Source organism: Lycium ferocissimum, unplaced genomic scaffold (assembly GCF_029784015.1).
Source record: "Lycium ferocissimum isolate CSIRO_LF1 unplaced genomic scaffold, AGI_CSIRO_Lferr_CH_V1 ctg298, whole genome shotgun sequence".
NCBI classification, from domain to species: Eukaryota; Viridiplantae; Streptophyta; class Magnoliopsida; order Solanales; family Solanaceae; genus Lycium; species Lycium ferocissimum.
Genome location: NW_026725197.1, coordinates 21,944 through 38,376, shown reverse-complemented (window position 1 = coordinate 38,376; position 16,433 = coordinate 21,944). Strand labels below are relative to the sequence as shown.

At 37.9% G+C, this 16,433-nt stretch overlaps 1 protein-coding gene across 1 annotated transcript; it reads right to left on the bottom strand.

Annotated features, from left to right (window-relative positions):
* Nucleotides 1-14,821: 14,821 nt before the first annotated feature.
* LOC132043875 (uncharacterized) lies at nt 14,822-16,133 on the bottom strand. The gene is made up of 3 exons (XM_059434327.1): nt 15,918-16,133; nt 15,613-15,869; nt 14,822-15,494 (listed from the first exon to the last, which is right to left on the bottom strand). Exons 1-3 carry the CDS (start codon nt 16,131-16,133, stop codon nt 14,822-14,824), a joined length of 1,146 nt encoding a protein of 381 aa, XP_059290310.1.
* Nucleotides 16,134-16,433: the final 300 nt, after the last annotated feature.

Here is a 16,433-nt window from a genome sequence, read left to right as displayed (position 1 = left end):
TAGTTGTTCTCTTGATAGTTGTTCTCTTTTTCTTGATGTTCTGGCCAAAGATCTCCTTTAAATAGGGGTTGAAGACGTTCAAAATCTCAGTTGGAATGGGACAAGCTAGTCGAATTCCAGTTGGAATGGGACAATTATCGAATCCCAATTGGAATGGGACAATTTCGATAAACCCTTTTGGGACATTCTAACCATCTCTACCTTGGACCAAAATACATCAACATCAACACTCGTCACCCCATAAAGCCCCGAAGGGCAATTTAAGCATGAAGAAAACCAACTAAGTCTAAGCAATGCTTAAACTTAGTAATAGCAAGCGGCTTGGTTAACATATCTGCGGGATTCTCTGACGTGTGAACTTTCTTTATCACAATCTCCCCTATAGTAATAGTATCTCTGATAAAGTGGTATTTAACGCTAATATGCTTGGTCTTCGAGCGATAAGAATCGGCCTTGGTAAGATGAATAGCACTCTAGCTATCAGAAAATACAACGGTAGTACCCTGTTGAATACCAAGATCAATAAGGAGACCTCACAACCGTGTAGTTTCTTTAACACCTTCAGTTGCAGTGGTATACTCAGCTTCGGTAGTAGAAAGGGCTATAATATACTGTAATTGTGCTTTCCAAGAGATAGCACCAGAGCACAGTGAAAAAATGTAACCATAAATAGACCTCCTATGATCGAGATCACCACCATAATTAGAATCAACGAACCCAACAACATCATAATACGATGCCTTGGCTCTATCAAATACCAAACCAATATCAACGGACCCTTTCACATAACGAAGAATCCACTTCATATTATTTCAATGATCCTTTCCAAAAGATTATACATGTATTGGCTCACCATGCTTTTCGCAAAAGATAAATCAGGTCTAGTGCAAACCATAGCATACATAAGGCTACCAACAGCACTAGCATATGAGATAGTAGATATCCTCTCAATTTCCTCCTCGGACTTAGGACAAGAGTCAACAGACAGTTTAAAATGAGCAAAGAAACGGAGTAGAAACAGATTTACAATCAAACATATTAAATCTATCGAGAACTTTCTCAAAATACTTCCTCTGAGATAGGTAAAGCTTCCCAGCTTTTCGATCCCTGTGAATCTCCACACCTAGAATCTACTTAGCTGCACTGAGGTCCTTTATCTCAAACTTAGAATTAAGTTGAGATTCTAACTTGTTGATCAAAGACTTTTCTTTATAAGCAATCAACATATCATCAACATATAACAACAAGTAAACGAAGCAACCACCAGAAAACTGTCGAAAATACACAAAATTATCATACTTACTACGTGTGTAGTCTTACCCAATCATAAAGGAATCAAACCTTTTGTACCACTGTGTTGGAGCTTGTTTAAGGCCATAAAGAGATCTTTTCAACCGACAAACAAATTGCTCCTTGCCAGGAGCAACAAAACCCTCGGGTTGCTTCATATAAATTTCTTCTTCAAACTCTTCATGAAGAAACACAATTTTAACATCAAGTTGCTCCAACTCCAAGTTCAAAAGAGCAACAATAGCAAGTAACACTCTAATGGAGGTATGATGAACAACGGGAGAGAAAACTTCATTAAAGTCAATGCCTTCCTTTGGTGGCAACCACGAACCACTAAGCGAGCTTTCCATCTTGCTTCTTCAACTCCGGGAATACCATCTTTTAGTTTGTAGATCTATTTTGCAGTCAATGCACGACGGCCTTTGGGTAGCTCACATAACTCCCATGTATTATTTTTGTGCAAGCTTTCCATCTCTTCTTGCATTGCCTCTAACCAATTTGAGGAATTAGGACAAGAAATTGCCTCAGAGTAAGTAGAAGGATCAACTCCTTTGGGAATTTCTTGTGCAACTGCAAGAACAAGAAAATAAGCCCATCATCATCGTGTCAAGAGATATCGAGCGGGCTTCTTTATAACTCATCTCGGTCTATCACTAGCAATGACATGATCATCCTCCACCTGTGGCTCGACGGGATGTGTGGTACTCGTACTTGGCTCATCAACAGGAGCCTCCTCACTAGCCTGAGGAACTATAAAAGAAATAGGGCCAATTTCGTGAGCTTCATGGCTCACTTCTACCTCCACCTTTTCACTGGCATCTTTCATATCATCATTACCCGAAGAGGAAATAACAGACTCTTTACAAGAAGATAACTTAACGGCCTCATTAAAAGTTACATCCAGACTCTGAATAATTTTCTTGGTGCTAGGACACCACAAACGATATCCTTTAGACTTGGAAGCATAACCAAGAAACATGCACTTAACAGCCCTGGGGGCTAGCTTCCCATCATTAACATGAGCAAAAATAGTGAATCCAAAAACTCTAAGAATAGAGTAGTCAACAGGATTACCAAACCAAACTTCCTCGGGAATTTAAAGTCAATAGATGAATGTGGAGAGAAATTGACGAGGTAACAAGTCGTATAAACGGCTTCGGCCCAGAAATCACGGCGGTGCCATGAACTAGCATTTAAGAGCATACAACGGGCTCTCTCAAGTAATGTTATGTTTATACGTTCTGCAACTCCATTCTGTTGGGGCTTATGAACGAGAGTCTTATGTCTATCAATACCATAAATAGCGCAGAACTCATTAAACTTATTACTACAGAACTCTAAACCATTATCAGTCCTGAGCTTCTTAATTTTTTAGCCAGTCTGGTTCTGAACAAGGGCTTTGAATTCCTTGAAATAGGGAAACGCTTCACTTTTCTATCTTAGGAAATAAACCCAGACCTTACGAGAAAAATCATCAATGAGAGTCAACATAGCGTTTTCCTCCAAGGAAAGGAACTTTGGAGGAACCCTATAAATCTGAATGAATATAATCAAGAATGCCCTGTGTACGGTGTTTTGCTATGGAGAAACTAACTCTCTTCTATTTCCCAAAAATGCAATGATCACAAAAGCCAAGTTTACCCGTACCAGTTTTACCAAGAAGACCTTTTTTTTTCAGAATGGTCATACCTTTCTCACTCATATGGCCCAGATACATATGCCATAAATGGGTGAAATCATCGTCGGATAATGAAGTAGAAATTGCTACAGACCTGTCACCATTGAACCTATCGCAGGCAATAGAGAGTCCCACGTCTTGCTCCTTTCATCAAGATCAGAGCACCTTCTGAAATCTTTAGAACTCCACCTTTAGCTGAATATTTACATCCAAGAGATTCAAGATTACCTAAAGGAATAAGGTTACGTTTCAAGTCAGGAACATGACGAACGTTGGTCAAGGTCATGATAAAACCATCATGGGTCCTAATTTTTGCAGTACCAATCCCAACAACGTTGTATGGGGCATCATTCCCCATTAGGTCAACACCACAAGCTTTCTCATATATTGAAAACCAGTCCTTATGAGGACACACGTGCTATGTACATCCAGAATCAAAAATCCATTCAGAAGAATTTTTCTTATCAACAGAGACAGCCATCAAAACATCACCTTTGGAATCATTTTCAACAACTCCTGCTTTAACGATTTTCTGCAACATTTTGTTATTTTCTTCTCTCTCTAGTTTATTCTTCAATTTATGACAATCACCAACTACGTGGTTTGTCTTCTTGCAGTATTTGCAGAATTTATCATTGTTGAATTTACGACCTCGAGACTTGGACCTAAAAAAATTTCTATTACTCCCTCTATCATGGGATCTTCCTCTAACAGAAAAACCTTGTCCTTTGTCTTCAGAATGCACTTCAAAAACAAAAATTTCTTTAGACAACAAATTATATTTGACATCCTCATAACTCAGTGTTTTATTACCACCATATAGCATGATTTCTTTAAAGTGCTTATACGTAGAGGGTAGGGAGAGGTTCATGACACTGTCCTAAGTTCAAAACATCATATTGAACATGTTTGGGTTACAAGCAAGCAAACAGAGGTGGGAAATCATAATATGAACCCCAGAAATTTACAAACAAGTTACAAAGATATGTGCAAATAGGCAGATACCACATTGGTTCTTTTAAAGCAGTTTTGACTTCAGTTTTTGGCTTTACACTAGGTTCAGCAAGTTCTAAACTTTACAGGTTCATAGTATGGCTTCAAACAGGGAGATTTGGATCAAGCTTAGTCTAAAATAGTGATGTAAGTCATAGTATGAATTTAAGCTATAGCAACTATCACAAATTCCAAACACTTAGGTAGAACCTTAAAGGGAAAGTTTGGTCTTAAACCAACTCTCAAGTCCTAGCATAGTCCAACAATATAAGCATAAGAAGCATATGACAGCCTATGTCAAACATATAGCTAAGGATAATACACAAAGATGGTCCAGTGTTTACAAAGTGATCAGAAGGTTCATGTCACTTCTCCTAGGTCACAAAATGGAGTATTCAAGAGCAGTATAGGTAGACAATGTATAGGGAACAATATATGCAACTTGCAGGATCCAATCATAGGAAAGACCTGAATTATCGCCTACACTTAGTTTCAGAATTCTTTTAAAGGTTCAAATTTTAGTTTTTCCTTATATTCCTAACCCCTATGTAGTCTAACAGATAAGGACACTCAGAGTTTTGACAAAGTCAAACTCAACAGAGCATATAGTAGCCTAAACAAACAGCAAATTGGAAGGAAAGGGTAGATCATAGCAGGATCATAAACAACATACCACTACCTCTAGACACTAGCCTAGCCTTCTATCTCCTAGGTTTTTAAACAAAGAAAACAACTTCTCCCCTTCCTTATTACTCTATTTCCCATAGAAAATCTCCAAAACAGGTGATTAGCATACATACCAAAACCAAACAGGACTCAAGCTATCCTTAAAAATAGCAAGACAAGTTACAAATTCATCAAGTTCCTATTTTAACAAATTCTCTGTTTTAGAGGCTCTAATCCACATTTAACAATTTCAGGATCCACAAAGCAAATTAAGTGAATGATTTTTACTTTTCAAGTGCTTAGCAAGATCTAAAAATGACAAAATGTATACAAGTGAAGCCAAACAGTCACAAAAACATAAAAATCCTCTTCTTATTGTCTTAACATTCATTTAGTGAAGAATAGAAGAATAAGAGGTTTGAAATTTTTTTAAAGGTTCATAGGATTTTACAGACAGATCAGTTGGTTTAGGGATTGGAAAACTATTTTTTTTTTAAAAAAAAAAATCTTTTGAAAAGAATCAATCTTAAAGGAGTGAGAACAAGTTCAACATAGATAAAACAAGCAAATCAAAGACCCAAATACCTTCCAGTTCAATATATGTAGACAGTATAGAAACAAACAAACATATTTTAGGTTTAAGAAATCATTTTTTAGTTCAAACTCAGTCCAAGAGGGCCATATAAGATCAGAACATATTACAGCCTCTAAAATTTCAATGATGTGCAAAAAACAGACTTATGCAAATGGAAACATAGACTCAAATTCCATTTTTAGGAAAAGACAATTCTTATTTGAGATCATTTGGCCTTTTCAAAGAGTGTTCACATCATTCAAATAGAACTTTCCCAAGGGTAGAACGAGTCAGTAAGAACTCGATTTTGTAAGCTTAAAGGCTGAAATTTGACTTGCTTGTGATTGTTGCTTTATTGTATTAAGTTCGTCGGGGGTGACGTAGGAAATTAGAACTCCGTTGGAAATTTTGAGGCCATGGGCAGATTCGTATGGTGTTTTTATGTCTGTGTTCCTGTGTTATTTGTGTTTGTAAGGCCTCGGATCAAATGTGGAATGAAAGAGTGGGAAAATAGGTAAAAAGTCGAGCTCACTGCCCAAAAGGCACTGCTGCGGCGATGGAAGTACCGCTGGGGCGGTACCGCTGTAGCGGTGGGCGAACTGCTTCCAGCGGCCAGTCATTTCTGGTAGGGCCGTTGTGGCGGGCTATGGCTCGCTACAGCGATACTGCTATAGTGGGGGATGGACTGCTATAGCAGTGAGTGGACTTGTGTTAGGTCCGCTATAGCGGTCGCTTGGGTCGCTATAGCGAGATCGCTGCGATGAAACGACCGCCGCAGTGATCGACGGGGGGACAGAACCCGTGTTTTAAAGACTTAGTCTCATATTTTTATTCATAATACCCCAACACAAGCCCACAATCACCTAGGGTGAATTTTTAAGCTAGGGCAAGAAAACTCTTGAGAGGTAAGTTTCATTTATTCCTTCCAACCATTCCGTATCATCTTCATGATTATCATCACTCTTGTGGGTCTTCAATGGTGGAATTGTAATAGAAACCCTAGAAATTGTTAAACCTTATAAACTTGATGGGTTATAGTTATTATCACTTATCTATCATCTAAAGGCTTGGGTTAATTTCTTTTAATCATAAATTGAATCCTTAGAGCCATAAACTAAGGGGATTGAGACCTAGGGTTCTATAAAAAGGGTATCTTGTCCATGAAAACTGCTTGTAGTGGGAATGATGTTATAACATCGATATAATCAGATGCTTAATGATTACTACAGCCCGTGTTAGGTTGTTTTACACCTAGAAAATCATCCACCCATTGGAACGGGGTAAAGGGAAGTGTATGCTTGTGTTGGTACTTGTGATTTAAGTAATTGTGACTCATTGAGCCTTCTATTTCTAGACTTTGAGCGTTCTGAGGTTGTAAGGAAAGGAAAAGCTGTAACGGAGTGACTTGCGTTGTTCCAGCTCCACGTTTGAGGTAGGTTACGGTCTACTTGAGTTAGACTTTGGTTAGTTGATTGTATGTTTTGTGAATTCTTTAGGAGAAAGCATGTCTAGTTTTCATGCATGATATTGTGTGGTTGAATTCCTATGTGAATGTGATTGAGTGATTGTGTAGGCTTTGTGCCACTATTCCTGTGTGTTAAATCTGCAGTGGATGTATTTGTCATGAGAAGTGGCAATATAATCTTCTCGGTGGTACTGTGATATGTAATGGTGACTTAAGCATTGACAATAAGAAGGTAAGAAACACTGTCCTATTAAGAGGTATAGAAAGGCACACATGTGACCTAGATTATGGGCTCGTGGTCCGAGGTTAGTTTTGAAAATGAGGGGTACATTGATATGGCCCGCGTCCGAGGTTTGATCTAGAGAGGAGGTTTATGCTCGGGTCCGAGGAGTGAATCCGGAATGAGTGGTACATGGACACCATAGGTCCCCTGCAGGTTATGACTACCGAGCTATGACATCAGTTAGAATGTATGTACAGTGATGTAGTTATTGTGATAGACCTATTTCCATTGTGGTTTCCATTGATTATGATTCTTGATATTTTGGTGACTTGATAGTGATTATCCTTGGTTGACTTGTTGTGGCTTATTGATATTCGTGTTTGTTGGCTGGCTTGTTTATTCTACTGATTTTATGAGATATTCATGATACTAATCTTAGTCGGCCTATGATATCTACCGGTATATAATGTTTGTACTGATACTACCTTGCTGCATTTTTTTGAGTGCAGAATGTGATACAGAGACTGCTACCCGCCCTCACATCTAGCGTTGAGGACGTTTACTGACGGATTTAGGGTGAGCTTCTATCCATGCCAGGCCGCCCGAAGATTCTGTTCTTATGATGTCTTTTCTTATTCCAGACATTATGGATATTTATTAGGCAGATTTCTTTCTTTAGACATGTTTTAGATTAGAGTCCTGGAACGACAACTTTCGAATTTTTGGAGATTTTGTAATAGATAGACTTCCACACTTATTTCAGTATTTTATGGCATGACTTATTTTGTTTATATGATGCTTCAATGAGTAATAACTGACTGAATTGATTAATATAAAATCGGACTGAATGAATAAGATGAGCGGTGTGTTGGTTTGCCCACTAGGAATTAGTGCGGGTGCCAGTCATGGCGGATTGGGTCGTGACAGTCTTAGCTTTTGATCAACAAACCAGAAAACAAAGACTACCTCTTAAGTTTTAGAAACAGTTTTAGACAAAGACATTGGTAACCAACTATAAACCAACATTAATACCTACACCTTATTTAAATCTTTGTATCTAAGTTCAATAACTCAAGTTGAGACCAAAACAAGTCAACACAAGACTAAAAGAAACACAGAATCCATAAAACAATAACCAAACACACAAAAAATGGAAAATAATGCCTCAGAATCTTCAACACAACAGTACCAACTCAAGCAAAGTTCATGTCAAAGTCTACATTCTATCCCATAATCAATGTAACAGTAAACAAAACCAAACAAACAACCTACTTTATTTTAAACCCTGTTTTGACCTTAATACCTACTAGTTAATATTTTAAAAAAAAAAAAAAACCTTTAACCTTCATCATTTTAGCATTATAACACAGTAACTTAACAAACTCAATAAAATAATAATTAAGCAGCTTTTAAACACATAAAGAACATTAAAACATACAAATAAGCTAGACTCTATGGAACAATAACTAAAACAACTTTAAACAATCATAAACAAGTTAAGCATATAAATAAGCAACAAAAAAAAAAGGAATGAAATAAACTAAAATAGGGTATTGCCTTTTTGTAGGGCAACCTAAAGACCAAATGGAGGGATTAGATCACAAACTTAAAACACCAACACCCAAAAAACATAAACAGCCCCCTTGTTCTTGAATTTTTCAAAGTAGTAATAGTATTTTGGTATAATATCAGTGTAATAGTGTGATAATAGTAGATTTTTTTTAAGGTAATAGTAGTAATATAATAGTAGGATGGGAAGATCAATGTGACAATCGAACCCTAACTGTTCATGAGAGAATTTTGGATAAAAAATCGGACCCTCTCCAATGTTACAATCCTATTCTATCTATAACATGATAATATCAACCCTAGGGACAAAAATGACCAACAATGAAATCAGATTTCCCCCCAATTCCACAACAAATTCGAATTTCAGTAAAGGACAACAAAATTTTCAGCAAATTTGTACCAGTTGTACCTTATCCAACAAAATTTCACACAAATCACATAATACAACTAAGAATATAACTAATTGTACCCGAAAAATATAAATAAAATCAGAAAATACTAGGATAGTACGCCTTGTCATCAATAAAACAAATTTATTAGATTCTAACAAAGGCAATAGTACTAAAATCATACCAAACAAGATAGAATCCCCCAAAAATGGTACTCAAATCAAAATACTTCTTTGGGAAATTACCCTAAGTCCCTCATTTCATGTACATAGTCCACAAGTTGGCTAAGGGCTCAAAGCCCGGCCCATGGCAACTATGCACATGAGAAACTCGAGCAACATCCCCAAAATAATTCAAATTCGAGACCAACTATTGAAAATTATATGAAATTAAACCTGAAAATGGTGACAACTCGTGACAGGGAACAAAGCCCCTCAAAAATCCGGTGAAGAGCAGCCATGAATTGGCCTGAATTGGCCATCGACAACGGAACCCTATGGCAAAAATAAATAGCCTGAGAAAGAGGGAGGAGGGGTCAGGTGAAATGAAATGAAAATGTGGGGGTGTTAAGTTTGTTTTAAAAAACTTCACACCCCTTTTTTAAGAAAAACATTAACCCCCCTTAGTTTAAAATAATAAATAAAAAACCCCTCCTTAATTTAAATCATATTAAACCATATATTAAAAATACTCATTTTAATAAGTAAAATAATTATTTAGGCAAATAAAATTCAAAACTCGCAAATTTAAAATATTAGCTTTAAAACAAGCCCAATATTGACACAGTTTCGGGGGATATTTAAAAATGTGAAAAAAAAAATGCGGTCCAAATGAGCCGTAATTAATACGCTGTTTAAATTAATAATTTTCCCGGACTAGATGAAGCGAGATGAAAGTAAATAACACATATTTCTTATATTTGTTAGTTTTTTCAGGAAATAATAATTAAAAGTCATTTTTGCAATTTTCTCGGGATTTTTAAAATTGAAAGGAAGTATTCTTACTCCGTCTTTGACTCGGGAAATTTGAAAATTAAAATACGCATCTCATGAGGTGGAAATTAGGTGCCAACAACTACTCCTTCGGAGTTCGAGGATGGCAAGGCCATCCTTGAGCTACGAATTTTGACAAACCTAATTTTTACCGAATAAGAGAGACTACGGCTTCTTTTTTATGCAAAATTTTGAAAGTATGGCCGGATCCTGGTTTCTAGTCTTCCTACATATCTTAGGTTATATGAGAATTCAGGTGAGGGCCCCGATTTCTGTGCTTACCAAATTTAAGACGTCTAATCAGTCATTCTATCAAGGCAAGCCATGTGACGTCTAAGCCGGGGTCTCAATACCTGGATACAATACTGTTTAGTGGAGACCAGACTTCAGTAAATCGTGATTATATCTTTCTGTAGTCTTAAAATTTTCTTTTGTAAAAAGCTTTGTGCTCTGCAAAACGAACAAACTTGTTAGCATAAACCGAACTTTACTTGGGGAGGGATTTGTTACCCTTTCGTATGCTCTTCTTTGCCGCTATTCCTTGAAATTTCTTCTTCACTTTTCTCGTTATTGTTATCCTATTTCAAACATCTTAGCAAACAAGTTAGTGTAAAAGCATCCATGCTTGTTTGTTCCTGCATCCACAGAAAAATTCGTCAGTTTCCTATATGGTCGACCGCTCTCCCTGCACATGGACTTCTTCTGTTCACACTTCGGCAGGAAAGAATGCTCATTTTCCTTAAAAATCTTTTATTTTTTAGCAAAGTTGAAAATTTTTGGGCGATGATTTTGGAAAACATATGTATTTGGTATTTTTTTGAAAATGGTATATTTTATACACAGCCTTTTAATGTCATGACATTAATTACTCAAACAAGGTCTTCCATCTCTTCTTCTTCTTGATCTCGACTTGTAAAATTTTCGAATCTCTTTCAAAAATTTTGCTCCAGTTTGTATACATCTTTGTACCAACTCGAATTTCGCTATGTCGAAGGAATTTTTGAGACCCTCTCAAAAATTTTGCCCCAGTGTAAGTGTGTACTTGTCGATTCTGAATTTTACTGCACCTGAGGAATTTTTGAGATCCATCTCAAAAATTCTATCCCAGCGTAGAAGTTTTAATCAGTTCGTTCCTTTGAACAGATATTTTTAAAGAATTTTTGAGGTCCTCTCAAAAATTATGTCCCAGTTTCCTTGTGGGTTTACCTTTATCTCTCTCTCTCTCTTGCTAAAGCATTTCTGAAGTTTCCTAAGGTTTATTGGAAATTTCGTTTGGAATGACCGAGCTCGGGAGAGCGCCTACGTATCCCATTTCGGGAATCAGGTCGAAACGTAGTTCGAGGTAAACATATTGGGATTTTTTTGGTGTGTCCGAACTCAGAAGTGTGCCTACGTATACCAAATGCGAATCAGGTCATAACGTAGTTCAAAATACATAAATTTGGATTTTTGGATTAAAGCGACCGAGCTTGGAAAAGCGCCTACATATCCCCTTATAAGTATAGGGAATCAGGTCCTCGCGTAGTTCGTACATACTTTTGGATTTGGTTTTTCCTAAGAAAAATGCAAAATTACAAGCAAAGGAAATGCAATTAAAGCAACATAAACTAAAAAAACCCTGAATCTTCATAGTCGTCTTCTTCTTCACACGTAGTAGCTCTTGATGGCATCTGAATTTATTACTCTTGGCCACTCCTGGCCATCCATTTCAGCAAGTACCACTGCTCCTCCTGATAGTACCTTTTGCACCATATAGGGCCCTTGCCAGTTTGGTGCAAACTTTCCTTTATATTCTTCTTAATTTGGGAATATTCGTTTGAGCACCAATTGCCCAATTTGAAAAACCCTAGTTCTTACATTCTTGTTGAAAGCTCGCGCCAGTCTTTGTTGGTACAATTGACCATGGCAAACAGCAATCATTCGCTTTTCATCTATCAAATCTAGTTGCTAATACCTCTTGCGGATCAATTATGCATCGTCCAATTCAACTTCTTGTATGATTCAGAGTGAAGGGATTTCTACTTTGGCTGGTATTACTGCTTCAGTGCCATACACCAACAGGTACGGAGTGGCCCCAGTTGAAGTCCTGGCAGTAGTGCGATATCCCAGTAATGCAGAGGATAATTGCTCATGTCAGTTTTTGTAGTTATCAATCATCTTTCTTAGGATCTTCTTGATGTTTTTGTTGGCGGCTTGTACAGCTCTATTCATTTGTGGTCGGTATGCAGTTGAATTCCGATGCGTGATTTAGAATTGAGCACATATCTCTTTCATCAGGTGGCTGTTCAGATTAGCCCCATTGTCTGTTATGATTGATTCTGGGATGCCAAATCGGCATATGATGTTGTTGCGCACAAAATCTGCGACTACTTTCTTTGTTACTGATGCATAAGATGCTGCTTCCACCCATTTGGTGAAGTAGTCTATGGCGACCAAAATGAAGCGGTGTTTGTTTGACGTAGGGTCAAGCGGCTTAATTGGTCCTATGACATCCATGCCCCAAGCGGTGATTGGCCAGGGTGACGTCATAGCATTCAGTTCTGTCGGAGGGACCTTTATCAAGTCTCCATGAATTTGACACTTGTGGCATTTCTGGACGAATTTGCATCAATCGTTCTCAATGGTCATCCAGTAATAATCGATTTTTAAGATTTTCTTTGCTAGCACGAACTCATTCATGTGAGGCCTGCAGGTTCCAGCATGCCCTTCTTCAATCAATCTTGTGGCTTCGATAGAGTCCACACATCTGAGCGAACCCAAGTCTGGGGTCCTTTTATACATAATATTCTTATTGAGGAAGAAACCATTCGCCAACCTCCTGATAGCCTTCTTTTGATTGATGGTAATTCCTTCAGGATATTCTCCTTTTTCTAAATACATTTTTATGTCGGCATATCGTCATCTTGAGGAATGAAGCTTACCTCGATGGCAAGGCTGACACCTTCTTTTTTTTACTCCGGGGAAGAGTACCCGCCCATCGATAGGGTTCACATCTTCCGAAAGGACTAGACTCTTTTGTTTGTGAATGCGACATTTCAATGCCGATATCAACGCGTCGTCTTTAAATCACAGATTATCAGGATGAAAATTGTGACCACCCTTCGGGTCAAAAATGATCTATCATTGCTGACATTGTGCATCGACAATCTTAAATTTGATGTCAGAATTACGTCACTTAATTCAGGTGAGGACTGTGCTTACCAAATTTAAGACGTCTAATCAGTCATTGTATCAAAGCAAGCAATGCGACGTCTAGGCCGGGGTCTCAATACCTTGATACAATACCGTTTAGTAGAGACCAGACTTCGGTAAATCATGATTATATCTTTCTATAGTCTTAAAATTTTCTTTTGTAAAAATCTTTGTGCTCTGTAAAACGTACAAACTTGTCAACGTAAAACGAACTTTACTTAGGGAGGGTTTCGTTACCCTTTCGTATTCTCTTCTTTGTCGCTATTCCTTGAAATTTCTTCTTCACTTTGCTCGTTGTTGTTATCCTGTTTCAAACATCTTAGTAAACAAGTTAGTGTAAAAGCACCCATGCTTGTTTGTTCCTGCATCCACAGAAAAATTAGTTAGTTTCCTATATGGTCGACCGCTCTCCCTGCTCATGGACTTCTTTTGTTCATACTTCGGCAGGAAAGAATGCTCATTTTCCTTAAAAATCCTTTTATTTTTTAGCAAAGTTGAAATTTTTTTGCGATGATTTTGGAAAACATATATATATTTGGTATATTATATATTTTTTGAAAATGATATATTTTATACACAGCCTTTTAATGTCAGGACATTAATTACATAAACAAGGTCTTCCATCTCTTCTTCTTCTTCTTCTTCTTGATCTTGACTTGTAAAATTTTCGAATCCCTTTCGAAAATTTTGCCCCAGTTTGTATATGTCTTTGTACCAACTTGAATTTTGTTATGTCGAAGGATTTTTGAGACCCTCTCAAAAATTCTGCCCCAGTGTAAGTGTGCATTTGTTGATTCTGGATTTTATGGCGTTGAAAGAATTTTTTAGACCTTTCTCAAAAATTCTGCCCCAGTGTAGAAGTTTTAATCGGTTCATTCCTTTGAACTAATATACTGCCCAGTTTCTATGTGGGGTTACTTTCATCTCTCTCTTGCTAGATCAATTCTGAGGTTTCCTAGGGTTCGTTAGGAATTTTGTTTGGAATGACCGAGCTTGGGAAAGCGCCTGCGTATCCCGTTTTGGGAATCAGGTCAAAACGTAGTTCGAGGTAAACATATTGGGATTTTTTTGGTGTGACCGAACTCAAAGAGCGCCTACGTATCCCAAATGGGAATCAGGTCATAACGTAGTTCAGAATACATAATTTTGAATTTTTTGGTTTAAAGCGACCGAGCTTGGAAAAGCGCCTACGTATCCCCTTATAGGTATAGGGAATCAGGTCCTCGTGTAGTTCGTACATACTTTTGGATTTGGTGTTTTCTAAGAAAAATGCAAAATTACAAGCAAAGGAAATGCAATTAAAGAAACATAAACTAAAAAACTCTGAATCTTCGTAGTCGTCTTCTTTTTCACACGTAGTATCTCTTGATGGCATCTGAATTTTTGCTCTCAGCCACTCCTGATCATCTATTTCAGCAAGTACCACTGCTCCTCTTGATAGTACCTTTCGCACCATATAGGACCCTTGCAAATTTGGTGCAAACTTTCCTTTATATTCTTCTTGATTTGGGAATATTCGTTTGAGCACCAATTTCCCAATTTGAAAAACCCTGGTTCTTACATGCTTGTTGAAAGCTCGCACCATTCTTTGTTGGTACAATTGACCATGGCAAACAACAATCATTCACTTTTCAGCTATCAAAGCTAGTTGTTCATACCTCTTGCGGATCCATTCTGCATCGTCCAATTTAGCTTCTTGTATGATTTGAAGTGAAGGGATTTCTACTTCAGCTGGTATTACTGCTTCAATTCCATACACCAACAGGTACGGAATGGCCCCAAATTAAGTCTCAAAGAGTTATCCCAAGAAAATGCATAGGAAATTGCTCATGCCAGTCTTTGTAGTTATCAATCATCTTTCTTAGGATCTTCTTGATGTTTTTGTTGGCGGCTTCTACAGCTCCATTCATTTGTGGTCGGTATGCAGTTGAATTCCGATGAGTGATTTGGAATTGAGCACATATCTCTTTCATCAGGTGGCTGTTCAGATTAGCCCCATTGTCTGTTATGATTAATTCTGGGATGCCAAATCGGCATATGATGTTGTTGCGCACAAAATTTGCGACTACTTTCTTTGTTACTGATGCATAAGATGCTGTTTCCACCCACTTGGTGAAGTAGTTTATGGCTACCATAATGAAGCGGTGTTTGTTTGACGCAGCTGGCTCAATTGGTCCTATGACATCCATGCCCCAAGAGGCGAATGACCAAGGTGACGTTATAGCATTTAGTTTCGTCGGAGGGACCTTTATCAAGTCTCTATGAATTTGACACTTGTGGCATTTCTGGACGAATTTGCTACAATCGTTCTCCATGGTCATCCGCAATAACCTCGTTTTAAGATTTTCTTCGCTAGCACGAACCCATTCATGTGAACAGGGCAGTTCCAAAAAGATTACTTCTTCAATCAATCTTGTGGCTTCGATAGAGTCCACACATCTGGCCAAACCCAAGTCTGGGGTCCTTTTATACAGAATATTCTTATTGAGGAAGAAATCATTCGCCAACTTCCTGATAGCCTTCTTTTGATTGATGGTAATTCCTTCGGGATATTCTCCTTACATTTTTTATGTCGGCATACCAGGGTTTCCCATCGATCTCTGCTTCTACAAAAGCACAATGGGCTGGTTGATCTTTGATTTCAATTTTGACTGGATCAATGTACCTACTGTCAGGATGCTGAATCATGGATGGTATTGTCACCAATGCATCAGCAAACTCGTTCTGGGTTCTTGGTCTATGTTTGAACTTGACTTCTTGGAAATGATCCGTCATTCTTTGCACAAGTCCAACATATGGTATGATCTTTTCATTCTTGGTGGCCCATTCTTCTCGAACCTGATGAATCAACAAATTCGAGTAGCCAATTACCTGAAGATCTCACACATCCATGTCGAGAGCAAGACGAAGACCCATGATGCAAGCTTCGTATTTAGTCATATTGTTGGTACAACTAAAGTTCAACTTGGCAGCCACTGGATAATATTGGCCTGAGTATGAAACCAAGATGGCTCCGATTCCTGATTCTTTAAAATTGACCGCTCCATCAAAGTATACTTTCCAACCTGATTCATCTTCATTTTCTTCGCCCTCAATTGTCATCACTTTTTCATCCAGGAAGTAAGTCCACAAAGGTACGAGGTTGTCATCCACCGGACTTCCTGCCAGTAAATTTGCTAACACTTGCCCCTTAATTTCTTTCCGTGCTACGTATTGGATATCGAACTCACTTAATAAAGATTTGCGATTTGGCCAACATCCCTATCGGCATAGGTTGGCGAAAGATGTACCTTAGGGGGTCCATTCTGGAGATCAAATGAGTCATGTATGCAGCCATATAATGTCTTAATTTCTGAGACACCCAGGTTAGAGCCCAACACGTTTTTTCCACCAAAGAATATC